The 18,989-nt window shown below is 38.2% G+C and overlaps 2 protein-coding genes across 3 annotated transcripts in view; both read right to left on the minus strand.

Moving 5' to 3' along the window:
* Positions 1 to 3,012, minus strand: part of spaw (southpaw) — a 4,044-nt gene extending 1,032 nt beyond the window's left edge. The window contains exons 1-2 of the mRNA XM_061986318.1: positions 1,665 to 3,012; positions 724 to 1,448 (exon numbers count right to left, since the gene is read on the minus strand). Of these exons, the coding sequence (XP_061842302.1) occupies positions 724 to 1,448; positions 1,665 to 1,887 (948 nt within the window). The 5' untranslated portion in view covers positions 1,888 to 3,012. The remainder of the gene's footprint in view (positions 1 to 723; positions 1,449 to 1,664) is intronic.
* The window catches only part of dguok (deoxyguanosine kinase), a 251,905-nt gene extending 233,775 nt beyond the window's left edge, over positions 1 to 18,130 (minus strand). The window contains exons 1-7 of one of the 2 annotated variants that reach the window (XR_012050745.1): positions 16,889 to 18,130; positions 16,708 to 16,817; positions 16,438 to 16,640; positions 12,654 to 12,801; positions 12,469 to 12,584; positions 10,976 to 11,075; positions 4,063 to 5,295 (exon numbers count right to left, since the gene is read on the minus strand). Coding sequence is in view for 1 of the 2 variants with exons in the window: in XM_061986319.2 (XP_061842303.1) it covers positions 5,269 to 5,295; positions 10,976 to 11,075; positions 12,469 to 12,584; positions 12,654 to 12,801; positions 16,438 to 16,640; positions 16,708 to 16,817; positions 16,889 to 17,123 (939 nt within the window). In the remaining variant the exon portion in view is untranslated. Of the gene's footprint in view, positions 1 to 3,149; positions 5,296 to 10,975; positions 11,076 to 12,468; positions 12,585 to 12,653; positions 12,802 to 16,437; positions 16,641 to 16,707; positions 16,818 to 16,888 lie in introns of those variants that run through there. The other variant, XM_061986319.2, reaches the window with a different exon arrangement.
* Between the last annotated feature and the right edge of the window lie 859 nt (positions 18,131 to 18,989).

Below are 18,989 nucleotides of genomic sequence, written 5' to 3' on the forward strand. Positions count from 1 at the left end.
ATGTATATATACATACATACATACATGTATATATACGCACATACATGCATGTATGTATATACACATACTGTATATACACAAATATATATGTATATATACATACATACATATATGTATTAACATTTATATACATATATGTATATACATTTATATACACACAGTACATGTATATACGTACATGCATACACATGTATATATACATACATTTATATATACATACATACATGTATATATACAAACATGTATATATATACCGGTATACATACATAATGTATGTATATATAAATGTATGTATATATGTAACATAAATACATACCTGTGTATACATACATACATTTATACATACATGTATATATACATACATTATGTGTATATGTATATATATATATATATATATATATATATATATATATATATATATATATATATATATATACATACATGTATATATACACATACATATATACTGTATATACCGGTACATACATTTATATATATACATACAAACATTCATATATATATATATATATATACATATATATTATTTTAAATTAAACTCAAATCCTGTTTCTTTATATATATACATATATATATACATACATACATAAATATACATATATTTAAATTTAACTCAAATCGTGTTTCTATTATATATATATATACACATACACACACATTTTTCTTTTTCAATTAAACTCAAATTGTGTTCTTATGAGATCTCACCTGCATGTACGCATGGTTGGTAGGGCGGAAGCTCTCATCCAAGGGTATCGGACACTCGCCCTCGCAGCGATAAGCGTTGAAGCGCTTCGGGTGGACGATCCACTCGTCCCAGCCAATGTGCTCGAAGTCCACCCACATGTCCACCTTGCGACACAGAGGATGGCGCACGCCACCGGGTGACGGCGCCACAGTGACCTTGGGGGCCGCCACCTTCCTCACGCTCTCCATCTTGTTCCTTTTATGGCGCCGACTTTGGTGGCCGCCGCCACTCGTCCCCACGCCGACGTACTTGGAGTGTTCCACAGTGTTGATGAGGCTGCCGGCCTCCTGAGGGACGTCATGTTTGAAGAAGATCAGCATCATCGCTCGGTTGGTGCCCGACGCCGGCTTTCTTGGATTCTCGAAGGTGGGTAAATCCCCGTAGTCGCCAGAACCGCTCCCAGGCTCTCCCGAGGCCTCCTGGGCGGACCCTCCCTGGTAGAGCCAGCGCTTCAACAGGGCGCTGACGTTGAAAACCTTCCAGGAAGACTTCCCGGCTGACGCGGCGATGCTGCCCAGGAGGCGGCGCTCATCCTTACCAGAGTGGTATAAATCCACAACGGCCCGCTTGGAGGCGGACACGCCTGGAAGTCTGACCCGGAGCTCTGCCAGGTGCACCCTGTCGGCGGCGGAGATGGACGACATGTCAAACGTGACGACCCATCTGTCCCCCGCTTGATGGCAACCTAAAAAACAACAAATGTCCCAACAGGCTGAACAGGACAGGATGTGTATTGAACCCCCGTCTGAGGGCTAATCTCCACACCCTGGCACGTAAACCAGAGCGAGGCTTTAAAGTTCAATAAGCATTTTGACACTTGCTGGGTTGTAAAGGAGAGGCAGGGTTGGAGAATAGATAACACAAGTAGTTAGGAAGAAACTAAAAGTGCCAACAAACTCACCCTTCGCCATCAGACTGAGGATAGAGTCGGACTCTCGCGCCGTCCGACCGCCGTCTGAACTGTTGACAGCTGCCGTCGACGAGCCATCGGCGTCCCTGAAGGAGCGGTAGAGCTGCATCATGTACGTTGGGAACCTGCCGCCGCGGTGGAGGGCCACGTCCCTGGCTGCTGCGTGATGCTGAGACAGCAAGAAAAGAAGCAAGAAAAGGGTCCTGGGTTCCATTTGGAAGAAGAAAGCGAACGAGCGGTGAGGATCTTCTTCCCTTCCTTCCCTCGGCTGCTCTCAGGCTGAAAGTGACGTGTGGATGAGGCTGCAGACAAGCCCCCTTTTATAGCCGACAGCTGCCCCTTGATGACCCCTGAGGCCTGCAAGACATCCTAAAGATCACCAGAGCACATCACAGACACCTCCTAAGAACATTTAGCCAAGTTCATTGTCCTGGCAAAATGCCTCAGATTTGACATCCAATCAAAAGCTTGGATCAGTTCATAAAACATGTAATCATGATTAATCACAGGTTGTTACTCGCTTGCACAGTATAAATGATCTTTGACACACATGTCATTTTATTGTCAGAATGTCAACCAGGAACATTTTTAAATGTGTTAATTGAATGCACTACAATTATTTTGACAGTTATTGTATTTTGGAGTGACATTTGCCTGTCTCTTCACTCATCTTACGTGTGCTTTGACCTGATCACTGGAACAACGTACATCTCCTAATCGTTATGATAGTTTTTTTCATTTTCATTTATTTCAGGCAATGACATAAAAAAAGTACAAAGTTGACAACACACAACAATATAAATTAATATAGTGCAAAAGGTAATGTATAGTATGTAATGCATGATTGTCCAGTTTTGCCTGAAAGGGAGTGGGAAGAAGATAACTTTTTTAATCCCACTCCCAGTTCTCTATTCAGTGATTATTCACATTAGTTTCACTGTTACTTTGTTTAAGGATTATAATACAACTGTTGTATCATAGTGGCATTACCACAGGTAACAATAATTATTACACTGTAACAATAATTTGTATCAACAATATAGGAAGAATGAACATACCAACAATGGTAATAGACAAAATACCAACAATGGTAATAGACAACATAGCAATAATGGTAAGGAAACATTGAGCACATGTTAACACTTTGAGACAGAGTACAACAGCAGGTCAAATCAAAGACCCTCATCTCTATATTTGAACCAGACCCCATGTTTGTATAATAGTTTAAATCCATTAATAGTTTGGCATTGCTTGTGTTGTAAGTCCAGTTTGTTCCATAGTTTTACTCCGCATACAGACACACAAAAATGTTTACGCGTGGTTTGAGCTCTCGACAATGAGAAATATCCAAAGCCTCTCAAGTTATGAGCCTGCACCTGTCTTATAAAAAAAATGTTGTTGACAGCCCCAATTAAAACCTAAAATACTGTACAGCCATTAACACCTCATTGTTAAGTACAAAAAGTCAACACGATGGAAGGAGTACTGCTCATTTTTATTTAAGATACAGACAAGCAGGAAAGTATTACAATCCTTTTAAAATGATTATCTATTAAAACAGTGATGATAATAAAATAATATTTGTTATTGCAAAAATCTAATACATTATAAGCGCCATCAAAAGCTGCCTTCACAAATACAGGTGAAACTATAAAGAAAATTGAATATCATGCAAAGGTTCCTTTATTCCAGCAATTAGATTGACAAAGTAAAAGTATTATACGACATAGGCTTGTAACATGCAACTCAAGATATTTCAAGACTTCTTTTGATGATTATGGCTTACACCTTGAATTGAAAATGTCAAAAACTTGGGTTTTCAGAACCTGTAGGCCATGATCATCAACATTATAACAAATAAAAGCTGGACATATCTCACCGTGCATGTAATGAGTCTATGTCAAATATTACTTTAGTTAGTTTCACAAATGAAGTTGAATTGCTGACATGAATGGACTTTTGCACAATGTTCACCAGTATACCATATATATATATATATATATACATATACATACATATATATATATACATATATATACATTATATATATATATATATATATACACAGACACACACACACACACACACACACAAACAGTACAGGCCAAAAGTTTGGACACACCTCATTCAAAAGGTTTTCTTTATTTTCATGACTATTTACATTGTAGATTGTCATAGAAGGCATCAAAACTATGACACCTGTTAAGTGAAAACCATTTCAGGTGACTACCCCTTGAAGCTCATCGAGAGAATGCCTTGGGTGTGCAAAACAGTAATCAGAGCAAAGGGTGGCTATTTTGAAGAAACTAGAATATAAAACATGTTTTCAGTTATTTCACCTATTTTTGTTAAGTACATAACTCCACGTGTTCATTCATAGTTTTGATGCCTTCAGTGGCAATCTACAATGTAAATAGTCATGAAAATTAAAGAAATAAAATAAAGAAAACCCATTGAATGAGAAGGGGTGTCCAAACATTTGGCCTGTACTGTCTATAAACATACAGTATATATGTGAACTACTTCAAACTAAGACTTGTTTATAATATTGTGGACATTTCAAGTACAGTTGTCCCTCACGACATCGGTAAAAAACTTTTTAAACATGTTAAAGCATATTCTACATGTTTTGGGCCTTAAGTGTTAAATTAAGTTCTATTCATGCATTATATGTATTACCGTCCAGTATTTGTTTCATTTTGTATTAGTATTATGTTGTGGCGATTGATAAATATTCACCAAGCAGGACTTAAGAGTATAAACACTACTAAACAACACAACAAGAGGACGCTTTAGGCTAACAAGACTGCTGTACACTATCAACAGATGTCCGGCCAAAGTGGAAATTAACTTTTTTGATGCACTTCATGTTCAACATCGAGGGATGTGGAACGAAAACGCAGACCGGCAATGCTAACACAAAATGCAAGCATCAAAGCGAACGATTGTAGCTGCGAGAGTCAAGTTGACCAACTTTTTGCAAAACGCGGTTTCAGTACATGGAAGGCCAGTTCTACCTAAGAGGAATTACCCAGGATGTGATGTGTGTGAAGTATTTCTATGTCATGGCCATGTTGTAGTGGCGGGTGATGGCCATAATAATGACGCTTGGAGGACCTGCTCAGTACTGTAACCTACAGTAGAACACACGCCAGGCTACTATAGTGTGAAATGAGTGTAAGGTGACTATATGTAGGATTTTATTTTTAGAGGTCTTTAATTATATATGTATGTATTTAGAAGATCATAAACAGTTTAACTATGAAAATATGTCCGGTACCAATTAACAGCAATAAACGAGGGATGACAGTAGCTAAGTAACCAACATTTTAGAACAAGCTAAAAAGTTGCAATGCAGTGCAGTTGTACACCATCACAAGGTTGTAATCTGCATTATATCATCCTGACACGTATTTATATTATGTTACTGTTCCCATGTACAGAATCAGCATGAGTATTGTAGAGATACGGTGTTGTATTGGTGTACTTTATGTGAAATCAATGTGCATTAGATCATAAAAGATTAAAAGAAAAACAGGGTGGTCCTACGGTAAGTACTTCATAAGAACTCGATTTGAAGGTACTTGATGACGCCTCATAACGTACTGAAGAAATCCCGCACCTGTGGATGAAACATAAGAATTAGAGATGGGTACTATTAACTACAGTATATTTACATAAGTAACTTTTTGGATAAATTGTTCTTGTCAGCAAAAGTTTTAATACAACATACTTTTTACTTAAGTATTTTTGTGAAGAAAGAAACAACTTTGATTCCGTTGCATTGACTTATATATTCTGATTGCTACATTATTTTACCAATATATCTATGTATAATCTATTGATTACTGAGACCTCTTCACATGACTTTGTTTCACCAATCCAACGCAAGCAGGAGTGAAGTTTGACTCCATTTCATCAGTCAAACAAAGCCTGGGAGTCACATGACCGCACTTGAACTACACACTGTAAAAAGTGACAATGCATGATTGTTTACCTTCCAAACCAGGGGTCACCAACGCGGTGCCCGCGGGCACCAGGTAGCCCGTAAGGACCAGATGAGTAGCCCGCTGGCCTGTTCTAAAAATAGCTCAAATAGCAGCACTTACCAGTGAGCTGCCTCTATTTTTTAAATTGTATTTATTAACTAACAAGCTGGTCTTGCTTTGCTCGACATTTTTAATTCTAAGAGAGACAAAACTCAAACAGAATTTGAAAATCCAATAAAATATTTTAAAGACTTGGTCTTCACTAACTGACAAAGAAACAGATAACAGATTTGGTGTCCAGTTCAAAGTGTGACATGATTTATTTAAAAAATTTGAGAGTTGACTTTTGTATTTTACATGAGTTATTATTTGTACAAACATGGTACAAAGTAATTCATGATTTGTTAAAAAATGTTAGTGACTAGCTAGTTAAAATGGGATATTGTGATTTCACAAGACTGTCTTAGAAGCAGTGTTGGGTTAGTTACTGAAAAACAGTAACTAGTTATAGTTACTAGTTACTTTATTTCAAAAGTAACTCAGTTACTAACTCAGTTACTTACACCAAAAAGTAATGCGTTACTGTGAAAAGGAACTATTTAGTTACTTCTTCTACTTTTTTTTTTTAAAGCTCCCATTAATGCCCTTTTAGCCTTCATTTCAGTACTGTTATTGCACTGGAGAATAATACAATCTGTTGATCAACTTGACATACATTTGCATCATTGAACTCTGCTAAGCAATGTGCTCTACATACAACACACAAAGACAAAGATATGTTTCAAAGGGCCAATTTATTTCAGGCCAGAACAAATTGACAAAACTATTTTAAATAGCTGCAACATAACATACATAAGTAACAAACAGCATAATAACACTAACACTAACACTAACACTAACCACGTTAAACCCAGATTCCGAACTAATAAAGGTCTTAACTCATTCTCTTTCTATGCCACTTCACAATGGAATGCACTCCCAACAGGTGTAAAAGAAAAGGCATCTCTATCCTCCTTCAAAACCGCACTAAAAGAACACCTCCAGGCAACTACAACCCTAAACTAACACCCTCCCTTCCACATAATACCTCTTCGGATTGTAAATAATCAAATGTAGACACTTTTTCTTATACTTTCTGATCTCTCTCTCTGTGTCCACTACTTGCTGTACATATCCTACCAAGTCAGTCCTACACTGTTTCAATGTCCATTTCTCTGATGATGCAATTGTTGATGACTGAAGTGTTGATACCAACCAAACCTAACCCTCCCCCTCCATATCCCACACCCCGGATTGTAAATAATGTAAATAATTCAATGTATATACCCTGATGATTATCTTGTGTGATGACTGTATTATGATGTTAGTATATATTTGATAGTATATATCTGTATCATGAATCAATTTAAGTGGACCCCGACTTAAACAAGTTAAAAAACTTATTTGGGTGTTACGATTTAGTGGTCAATTGTACGGAATCTACTAATAAAAGTTTCAATCAATCGATCAACAACATAGCTGTAAACCTGGCTTCACCTAAGGAAGGCACACGTGACATACACAAAGCCTAACCAGGCAGATTTGAATTGTTGTTTTGGGCAGGAGACGGGATCTTTGATCCAAGACACAACTTACATTTAACTCAAATGTTATTTTCTTTGTGCTCGACAAAAGAAAAGAAGTGAGAATATCTCATACTTGCCAACCCTCCCGAATTTCAGTGCCTCTCCCTGGGACAACCATTCTCCAAATTTCTCCCGATTTCCAACCGGACTTAAGGCACGCCCCCTCCCGGTCCGTGCGGATCTGAGTGGGGACAGCCTGTCGTCACGTCCGCTTGGCCAACCAAAAAGTAACCACAGAACACTATACCGTATAGTCGTATAGTGTTCTGTGGTTACTTTTTTGTTGGCCAACGGTTTACGTTGTATTGCGCACCCCCCTCCCCTCCCCTCCCCTTCCCACACTCAGACACACAGTCACACACACACACACACAGAGAGCGCAGAGGAAGAATCAGAAGCACGTCTCTGCTTCGCTGGAATAAAACACACTCAGATCCTCAGTTTCTAGCCGATACTACATAAAAAATAACGTAAAATAACGCAGTAACGCATCATGTAGTAACGGTAAATGAGTTACTGAATATAAAAAATAACGCGTTAGATTACTAGTTACCGCCGAAACTAACGGCGTTACAGTAACGCGTTACTTTGTAAAGCGTTAGTCCCAACACTGCTTAGAAGTGATCATTTGAAAATGTTCAATTTGAAAAATGTGCACTTAGAGAAAATATAAAAATAAAGTGTTTCATATTGATATTTATCTGTTTCTATATATATTTATTGTGAGAAATCATTAAGATGATCAGTGTTTCCACAAAGATAAATATAATTAATTATTAATAATAACAGAGTTAAAGGTAAATTGAGCAAATTGGCTATTTCTGGCAATCCATTTACCGGTAAGTGTGTATCAAACTGGTAGCCCCTGCGATGAGGTGGCGACTTGTCCAGGGTGTACACCGCCTTCCGCCCGATTGTAGCTGAGATAGGCTCCAGCGCCCCCCGCGACCCCAAAGGGAATAAGCGGTAGAAAATGGATGGATGGAAACTGGTAGCCCTTCGCATTAATCAGTACCCAAGAAGTAGCTCTTGGTTTCAAAAAGGTTGGTGACCCCTGTTCCAAACTATGAAAATAACATGTTAATTATGCGCTGTCATCTGTGTCAGTAGAAATGTTCACATTTCAGCCTGCAAGCATTCCACTTCCAACTAAAGAAAACATGTTGCAGTAAGTTGTGGATGTATTTTTATGTTTTAGCTGCGAATACTGTATGCTAACATTAGCCGTGTTATAACGTCATTAGTGACTGTAAAATGTGCATATTTCTTAGTACATGTGGTAGTAGTCTCTCTCTCTCTCTCTCTCTCTCTCTCTCTCTCTCTCTCTCTCTCTCTCTCTCTCTCTCTCTCTCTCTCTCTCTCTCTCTCTCTCTCTCTCTCTCTCTCTCTCTCTCTCTCTCTCTCTCTCTCTCTCTCTCTCTCTCTCTCTCTCTCTCTCTCTCTCTCTCTCTCTCTCTCTCTCACACACACACACACACACACACACACACACCAGATGTGGTAGAGTAAGTACGGTAGTATTAAAAAATAGCTACCAAAAAAATAAGACGTTATTCACCTGTTTTGAACTGAAGACAGAATACAGTCCGACTACTTTTTACTCTAACTAGAGTATTATTAGGATTAGTACAGTACCGTTACTTCCTGCTCTACCCACCTCTGGTTTGAATAGTAAGGATCCTTTCTAAGGCCATGTCCACACAGATACTTAATAAACGCCTACCGTATTTTTCGGAGTATAAGTCGCACCGGCCGAAAATACATAATAAAGAAGAAAAAAAAACATATATAGGTCGCACTGGAGTATAAGTCGCATTTTTGGGGGAAATTTATTTGATAAAACCCAACACCAAGAATAGACATTTGAAAGGCAATTTAAAATAAATAAAGAATAGTGAACAACAGGCTGAATAAGTGTACGTTATATGAGGCATAAATAACCAACTGAGAACGTGCCTGGTATGTTAACGTAACATATTATGGTAAGAGTCATTCAAATAACTATAACATATAGAACATGCTATACGTTTACCAAACAATCTGTCACTCCTAATCGCTAAATCCCATGAAATCTTATACGTCTAGTCTCTTACGTGAATGAGCTAAATAATATTATTTGATATTTTACGGTAATGTGTTAATAATTTCACACATAAGTCGCTCCTGAGTATAAGTCGCACCACCGGCCAAACTATGAAAAAAAACTGCGACTTAATAGTCCGAAAAATACGGTACTTATCTCTGTGTTTGAGCCTCTTGTCCACACATAAATGCATACTTTTGTCCTTAAAAAACGCAGACTTTTGCCAACGCTGGCCAATGTGTATAGTTCTAAAACTCTGCGCTTACTCTCAGCTCAGTGGTCTTGTGGTTAAAGTGTCTGCCCTGAGATCGGTAGGTCGTGAGTTCAAACCAAAGACTATAAAAATGGGACCCATTACCTCCCTGCTTGGCACTCAGCATAAAGGGTTGGAATTGGGGGTTAAATCACCAAAATCATTCCAGAGCGCGGCCACCCCTCACCTCCCAGGGGATGAAACAATGGGATGGGTCAAATGCAGAGGGTAATTTCACCACACCAAGTGTGTGTGTGACTATCAGTGGTACTTTAACTTTAGCGGCACAAACTGAGACTTGTACTCCTCTCATGACGTCAGAGTTGTGCGGTGTCATTTCCAAAGCTCAACAGCACTGCAATGCTGCCTTTTAACATACTTTAAGTGGACTTACTGTACGTTTGAACGTAAACATGCTTCTATTTTCACTCTACATTGACAAAAAAACACACATCAAAATGGGCATTGCAACAATCCCGCCAATGACAGTTAGCTGTTTTGGATATGATTGCTATCGGACCTCCAACTGATGGGACAACTTTGACAAGCAAGACTTTTTACTTTGTGTCATTAGAAAGGTGCAACATTATCTCATGTTTTAACCTGTGTTGATCAACATCATGAAATTAACTTTTGTGTGTTGCTTCTATTTGTATAGATGGAGCGACCGTGTACGCGCATATAACGCGCCCAAGGCACAAAAAAAAAACATGATGTAGCTTCCTTCTTGTTAATGTTAAAGTAGACAATGTACACTTCATTGCACATGCATTGATCATTAAATGCGTTACAATTCCTCAAGGGTTTTGCAGCGGCATACGCACATATGTGCGCTTTAGGCACGTAAACATGCAAAAAGGTTTCCTTTAGAAATAATTTACACTTCACTGCAAATGTTATATATCACCATGTTGCTGATTATACATGTTATAATTTTGGGTTTCAAAAGCATAGGGGTGCATGCGCGCATTTAACACTAAAAAAATATATTGATAATATTCTCAGGGCTTTGTGTAAGTGCAGGCTGATTTTAAAGATAATGTACATGTCATTGTACGTCAACTAAACATTATAACAACAGAGGTGTAATGCCACCTAAGTCAGCTATGGGTGCTTTTCCAGGCTTCTGATTGGACAAAATGTGCATGACAGCAGGTGTATGCGTTTGTGCGTGGACAGAGACCGTTTTCAAAGATCGTTTTCACCCCAAATATGCGTTTTTTTAAACGCTCCATGTTTGTGTGGACATGGCCTAACGTCAACTGGCACTTCAGAAAAATGCATCATGTTAAAAGTATGAAGAGCGCCCTCTTGTGGTGAATGTTTGCATGTTGCAAGAGACAACCTCCCACCTGACTGATGAACTTCTCCTGTACTGTTGCGTCACTCTGAAACTCCACACTGACATCGAGCTCCAGCACAGGAATCTTTTTCAACGTGTCAAAATGGATCCTGTCAGGGCAGAGAGGCGAGGTTACACGCTACAGTGCAGACGTTCTCGAAATTGTTTACAATTCATTCCACTGTAATTGTCTCATAACAGTGCCTGTTGTGGTAAACCTTTCTTCATTTATGTTCTAATTTTGATATGGGACAGAACCCGCTTAAGTCTGACAGCTCATCAAGTCTTGGTCCACCGTGTTTTTATTCAATTTAATATAATTTAAAAAGTGCTTGTCAAAGGGGTCATTTCTATAAAAATTAAAAAATATATATGTCATATTATTGTCAAACTCCTGTTTGGTTAGTTTAGCTATGTATTTATAGCCTTGTCTGTACTGATGGATTTTTTTATTCCATGTTTTACCTTTCTGTTATAATTATGTGCTGTACAAATTAAAACAGAAAGGTAAAACATGGAATAAGGGAATGAGGGAGTAGTTTCTGTTTCTACAACTGTACAAACCTTGACCACCTTATTATCATTAAAACCACAACATAACACAACAGTAAAACATGCACAGTGACTTCCTGTTCAGTGCAAAATAAGCATCAAACCATACACAATACTTCCACAGGCCATCAGGCTTGTGAATGCTAACTTGTGAATGCTAGCTTCCCCCCCGTTTTACTTTTGTCTTTTTGAACAAAAGACAGCTACCATGACCACCCCCGAACTGTGAACCATCACTGTAGACACTTTTCACCTTTGATCACTAAAGACACTTTAACTGCTGCTGTGACCAAATGTCACCTCCATATTTATACTGTTGACTGTCAATCAGAATGTGCAATAATGTTATGTTATTTACTGTGCCTTGTATATACATTTTTTTTTTTAGCTAAGTACCGTGTGACTTGTTGGAGGGTAGACTAGCAAAGTAAGATTTTCATTGTACGGCAAACTGTCTGTTTAACTGTGCATATGACAATAAACAATCTTGAATCTTGAATTAGTACAAAATCACATACAAACAGAATAATTTAAATATTATACTATTATTTTTCCAGATACCACTTTTATCAGAAATGTTCTCGTTTGTTTAAATTTATCTCGATGGAAAATATTTAATCTTGTTGTCTTCGAAATAAATAATGGAATGATATAAAAATATGCACAACTGGAAATCATTTATTATCACCCATTATCCAATATAATATACAGTTACGGTATTAATATAACAAAATATTTATTATTGTGGTTGTGTAAATAATTGCACGCCACCTAAGTGGAGGTGTTCACACTCGCATGTAAATAAGGTAACCAAAATATTAGCAACGACTCTTAATATGATGCCTTGCTGTTTGCTACACTAATATTGCAAAGCGCAACCAAAATAATAAACAGTTAAATGCAAACTGTACATACAAACGACTTTGCACTATGCACCAGTTGGATACTCACTCTGTGCTTTTCTCCACAAGCCACCTTTGGTGTTGTTGATGTAACTTGTAGAGATAGTCCAGTTCCACGGTCTTCTCCTCCGGCCTGCCTCGCCGCTCCAGCCGCTCCATACATTTCTGAAATCACTTTGTTATAAACAAGGACTTCATAAATTCAGTAGTGCCAGCAGGAGAGATTGTGCAGACCTCAGGAGAAGCTTTGAGATATATAATGCCCTCTAGCGCCACCCGGTGTCCAAACTGTTCCACCAGTAGTGAGTGCCAATCCTGGTAGACGGCCCACTCTGTCGCGTTGATGCATCCCAGTTCATACATGTTCAAAGCAAAGATGTATCTGGGAGGGAAGAGCACACAAGTCAATTTCATTTAGAACAAAAAAAAAATTCACAAATAAATTATACACAAAGTGCTGTAAAAAGACTTCTAAATTAGCAGCAACTGTTACGTGTTTGTAACAACAAAATATCCCAATGTTGGGATTGTCTCAAGCATACCAATACATGAATGAATGAACGTATAAACAGAATTTAGTTTAAAAAAAATGTCCAACTCCAGTGAAAATTGGAGAAGGAGCATTCAAAATTTGATATTTTAAGTAAACAAGTATAGTAGCGAGACACCTGTTTTGATTTAAAAAACATATCAGAGGTGGCGACTTGTTCAGGGTGTACCCCGCCTTCCGCCCGATTGTAGCTGAGGTAGGCTCCAGCGCCCCCCGCGGCCCCGAAGGGGTTAAGCAATAGAAAATGGATGGACGGATATCAGTATTATTTATTGTTTAGTGGTTGTATACTAGAAGTACATTTATGTACAGTCAACTAAACTAACCTACTAACCTAATTGGTTAGTAGGTTTAAACTAATCAACTAACCTACTCCTCCCCTCCGGTAGGCGTTACAAATCACGGTATGACAAAACAATCCTACATAAGGACAGTTTCTTATGCAAGCATAGGGCATTTTCTTCCAAAAAGGCAAAATCCCGCCCAGAACGTTATGACAACAGAAACACCACTAAGAGCCTCACATAGTTAATGAGCCAGACGTGACTTCAGGTGAATACAACCTATTTAAGTACTTGTTTATATTTTCAGTCAATCGTTAATATTTATCATTCACATTGAACAAGAGAGCAAAGCCTATCAAGTCAAATTCCTTGTGTGTTAATCATACTTGGCTAATCAAGCTGAGTCTGATATTGTTGTTCCTGCTGTATACTATGTGAGAAGTTGCTAAAACTCAATTGTTGTACCTTTTGACAGTGATAATCTCATCTTTGACTATATCCTGAACAAAAAAGAAGGTCTCACCAAACACTTTGAGCCACCCCTATTTTTTGGATGTATGTTTGTGCGCAAAATGCGAGTGGGGGCGTAACAGAAAATAATTGAGAAGCAGCGGGACAGGCAGAAGTTAAGTCAGAGAAAATGCGGTCATTTATAAATAATTATGTTTGTGTGCGGTCTGGTAGCAAATGCATCACAGACGGTACTGGTCCCCTGACAAAAGGTTGGAGACCACTGCTGTAGATATAACTAGTCATCAGAGGTGGGTAGAGTAGCCAGAAATTGTACTCAAGTAAGAGTACTGTTACTTTAGAGATTTATTACTCAAGTAAAAGTAAGGAGTCGTCACCCAAATATTTACTTGAGTAAAAGTAAAAAGTATGTTGTGAAAAAACTACTCAAGTACTGACTAACTGATGAGTAACCTGTTCGTTTAATGATGATGGCAACAAATAATGCACAAAAACATAGCAATGAGCAAATTCAGAGCCAGGAATATCTCCTAAGCAACTAAAACAATAATATATATTAAATAATAATACATTAACATTAAAAAAAATTAAGGCAAATTGAGCCACCATACCTGCCAACTTTTGAAATCAGAAAAACCTAGTAGCCAGGGTCCAGGGGCCGCAGGCCCCGGTAGGTCCAGGACAAAGTCCTGGTGGGGGGTTCAGGCTTCGCCCCCCGACGCAAAATGATTATTAGCATTCAGACAGGTTAAAATGTTGCTAAAACCATCACTTTTCTATCAGTCACAGTGACTTTTCAAAACAAAAATATTACAGCAAAAATCATATGGGTTGATTGACATGTTTATTCTGTAAGCTAACTTCAATAGTTTGAAATTATTTTGACAGTTAATGCCAGTTATCCTGTCAACCTTTCACAAGACTTCAATTTGTTAATTGAAAGTATAAACACTTTTTACAGTAAACAAATGGTAAAACAGTACTAAACAATTCCATTAAAAAAAAAATTGGTGTCATTATTAACTTTCTGTCCAAGCTTGTATAATCTACTGCCTTGTTCAATTGTATAAAATATTCTGTGCCTAAAATTCACATTTCTATCACAATTATCATACTGTAAACATGGTAAGCTAACTTCATTAAAATTAATAGTCCTGTCAATAGCATGGAATTACAATTCAAATGTAGTTTTTTTGTAAGCCTTTCAAAAGAATTCAAAATATGAAAAATTAATGAAAATTAATTTAAGCCATCAGACACTTGAAAAGTGGCACATCACATCTCTAATGTAATCATTTTAACTTTTCAACAGAAATAGCACTGCAAAAATATTAAGGACATACTTCTGTATTTTGGTAGTTATGCTGTCAACATTTAACAAGATTTCTTCAACTTGGACTTGAAAGCATAAATAGTATAAACACTTTTAACAGTATAACAGTACTAAACAATTCCAATAGATAACATTGGTTTCATTACCTTTTTGTGGCTAAAATCCGAAAAACGTTGAAAGTTTTCCACTTGTATCGCTAGCAACGGCATTAGACTTGTGTTTTTTTGTCCCAACGTGGTCTTTTACATGCTAATTCCTCCGTGTCCGATCGAAAAATCTTGTCTGCACAAGGTGCAATTCGCGTAGTTTTCACCCTTTTTGGAACGGATAATTATTCCCGGATAGGCTTTTGAATATTCTTCACGGAATGACTGCAGTTTTCTTTTCGGTTTAAGACTCGTTTGCGATTTTTCTCCGGCTGATTCCATGATCGTTCGCTCGTTTGGAAACAATGGCAACAGGTGCCTTGTGCTTGGCAGCGGTGCTATAAATAGCCTCGCGCATTTAAAAAAAATATTTTTTTTTAATTAATGAAAAACCGTATTTTTTATCACTGCAACCGTAACCCGGAATAGGTTGATGAAAACCGTACTAATTACGGGAAAACCGGAGTAGTTGGCAGGTATGAGCCACAATAACTTAACAGCACCATAGGCTCAGTAGGCAGAGATTACAAAGGAAAATAACAAGATAGACTTTACGCAAACCATAAACTGATAGGTGTGGGCTGCACCTGGGAACACACTGTGCACTTCTGATTGGTGTTTGTATGCATGCGTGAGTGTGTGCGCGACTGTGCGTGTCTCTGTCTGTCTGTCTATGAGGCTGCAGTGCGTTAATAAATGTCCCCACACGATGTACATTTGACAGTGATTCATAGCAGGGAAGCTAACATCAGCCTACGGTGACAGCCAACATATCTACTAACGTTACTTACCGCGATGTGCTTCCTCAAATTTGACGTTGAGTTCATGTAAGCTTAAGCTTGTTGTTTGCCGCTGAAACTTTATGTGCAGTTAATCATGTGACCGCCTGGCTCTGTTTGATTGGTGAAACGGAGTCAAACGTCACCAGTGACTGTATTTGATTGGTGAAACGCAGGCATGCGATAGATCCTACTTTGAAGGTCTGTCTGACAAACCAAAACAAACAAAGCGTGCATTAACAGATCGATAAAAATCAGTAGCGAGTAGCGAGCTGAATGTTGATAAATGGAGCGGAGTAAAAGTAGCGTTTCTTCTCCATAAATATACTCAAGTAAAAGTAAAAGTATGTTGCATTAAAACTACTCTTAGAAGTACAATTTATCCTAAAAGTTACTCAAGTAGATGTAACGGAGTAAATGTAGCGTGTTACTACCCACCTCTGCTAGTCACTGACCTGTCACTGTATATGGAGCGCTCATAAACCTGCACTGGGGTCCCTTGTGATGAGAGCAGGTGTGCAGGTGGAGGCTGCAGTTGTGTTTTGAAGCGGGTCATGCAGGCGTATGTCTGGAAGGTGTAGGACCAGCGCTGAGGATCCCGGTACATCATCTCCAGCAGGTTGCTCACAGTCTTCTGTGGCGGTGCACCTGCCGTCCCCTGTGAGAGATCATTTTGATTTAATCAAATGAATAATAATGTTGGGAGTAAGGAAGCGGTCACACACCTTTGAGGGCCCGCTGTCAATGTTCTGCCACTGACTGACAGGTTCAGTCACCACCTCCCAGTCTTGACAAGCAGCCTTCAAGAGTCGTGTGAAGGTTGACTTCCCAACAGCTACAAACATGTATGAAGACACAACTTGTAAATGTTGATATGTGTGGAATACACAAATCTCATACACTTACCAATGTTTCCCTCAATGGAAACTCTCTTCAGTCTACTTTGTCCGTCTTCGTTGGAAGAGGAAGAATGTGATGATATCGTTCGTTTCGCCATCGTGCTTCCGTATTGTTTTGGTTCTTTAATTGCTCGCAGGAAGTTGCCAGACGTCTCAAACTGTCTCAAAACCTGCAGTACGCTAGCTTGTGGTTTTGAGTTGTACACCCGATTAAAGAGACAACACTTATGAACTAAAAGCATTGTGACTATAATTATACGTTAATAGCAACTATCTCATTTATCTTTGCCCTTGTTTTCGTCTATTTAGCATGTATGCTAACGCATGTTTCCATCTATTTAGCATCTATGCTATCCATAAGGCAGACAGACCACCTAAAATTTACTTTACCAGGGAACATATTATTTTTTCTGTAGATACGCATTTACTTACTTCTTATCTTAAATCATAATGTTATAACTTTTACTTCAGCTGTTTGTTGATTACTTGTAGATGAACGACAAAGATTAACCCGGAAGTGATCGTGTACTTCCGGGTTTTATTTCAGAATAAAAAGCGGTTGTAGTGGTTGTCACCCCCGGTACGTTTCACGATTATGAGATTCAAAAAATATTTTAAAAAAACAGTATGTGCATTCATAGTATTTGAATAGCAAAACTATTTGTTTTTTTTGTAACAGAAAATGTCAATTGTTACCTGATAATAATTTTGTATTAGTGACTGCAATGCTTTAATTTTGAGCTAAAGTGGTTTATATTTATTGTATGCTATAATCGGTAAACAGCAGTTAGATGATGTCACTTCCGCTAAATTTACGTTCGAAAGCAAGTCATACATGTTGCGGTCTTCTGTTGTAATTTCTGTTGCCATCCTACACAAAACGGCGAAGAAGCAATGCCGTAAGTTGTCTTTAACAAGTTAACATGTTGGACACGTTAACAAGGGGAATAGTGCCGATATGTTCAAGTCATTCGGCAGACGGGAGTCTCCCTCTGTTGGACATTTTGGGACATTACAGTTACATCTTGTATGTCATAGTAGACAAATATGTACAGAGGCAATAAGTGTGTTTGTGTCTCTTTGTTCTTTTCAGTTTTTCACCATCTTGTCTATGACGAAATGTCAAAAGTAAATGGTCAAGCTTACAACGACGTTCTCTTCATTGGCTACGGTTTGGCTTGGTGTTGAGTCGGCGTTTCTACACGTCTCACGAGAACACTAAAGAAAAGCTCAAATGAAGACGGCAGCTTCAAATTTGAATAATGAACAATGTGGATGGATACACGTTATTTCAATATTTTTAAAGTGTAGTTACCAATTATTTGAGGATGAGGTTATCATTTGATACGTTTGCTAACCATTTTTAAGTAGGTAACGGAAGTTGTTGACTTTTGGCGCATGCGCAAACGGATCAGGCTGCTCCTATGGATGCCGACAGGATTTGTGGCTCTTCGAAAGGAGCCGGATTTTGAAGAGCCGTTCCTTGAGTAGTTTATATTGTGTGAAAAACAAAACAAAATCACTTGTGGCAGTTATAAAATAAATGGGGGTTCCGAATAATTTATATTTACACCAGAAATATTGACTATATTTATATTTTTGTTGTGTTGTCATTGTAAACTTCCAGTGTGGCGCTACATACCCTTGATCTGTTTTGACGTTGCTATATTGACCTTTGTAGCAGAAGAGCCTCTTAACAATACAGGTAAAAAGACACGAATAATAAAATATATAAAAGTATAAATAAAACTAGAATACAAATTAGGACATACAAACTTCTACTACACCCTACCTATTGCGTGTATATTTGATCTACTGTACTTAACATAACCACATCGGAACAATGAACCAGAAAAGTGATTTCGAATACTGCAACGTTTTCTTTGACTCTCATGTTTTAGGCCTTGTCGCCAGTTGTGCCGCACATGCACATACAGCGAGGGCAACTGCTTCAAAACGGCTCCCAAAATAAGTTTCAAGTTTCAAGTTTCAAGTTTATTCACAATACCGTATAACAATTACAATAATAGTGAAATATCATCATTTAAAGATGTTGGTACGTGAAAGGTTCCCCCAAATAAGCTAGAAGAAGCTTTTGACAGGGGGTC

The sequence above is a fragment of the Nerophis lumbriciformis genome, linkage group LG12 (genome assembly GCF_033978685.3).
Source record: "Nerophis lumbriciformis linkage group LG12, RoL_Nlum_v2.1, whole genome shotgun sequence".
NCBI lineage: Eukaryota > Metazoa > Chordata > Actinopteri > Syngnathiformes > Syngnathidae > Nerophis > Nerophis lumbriciformis.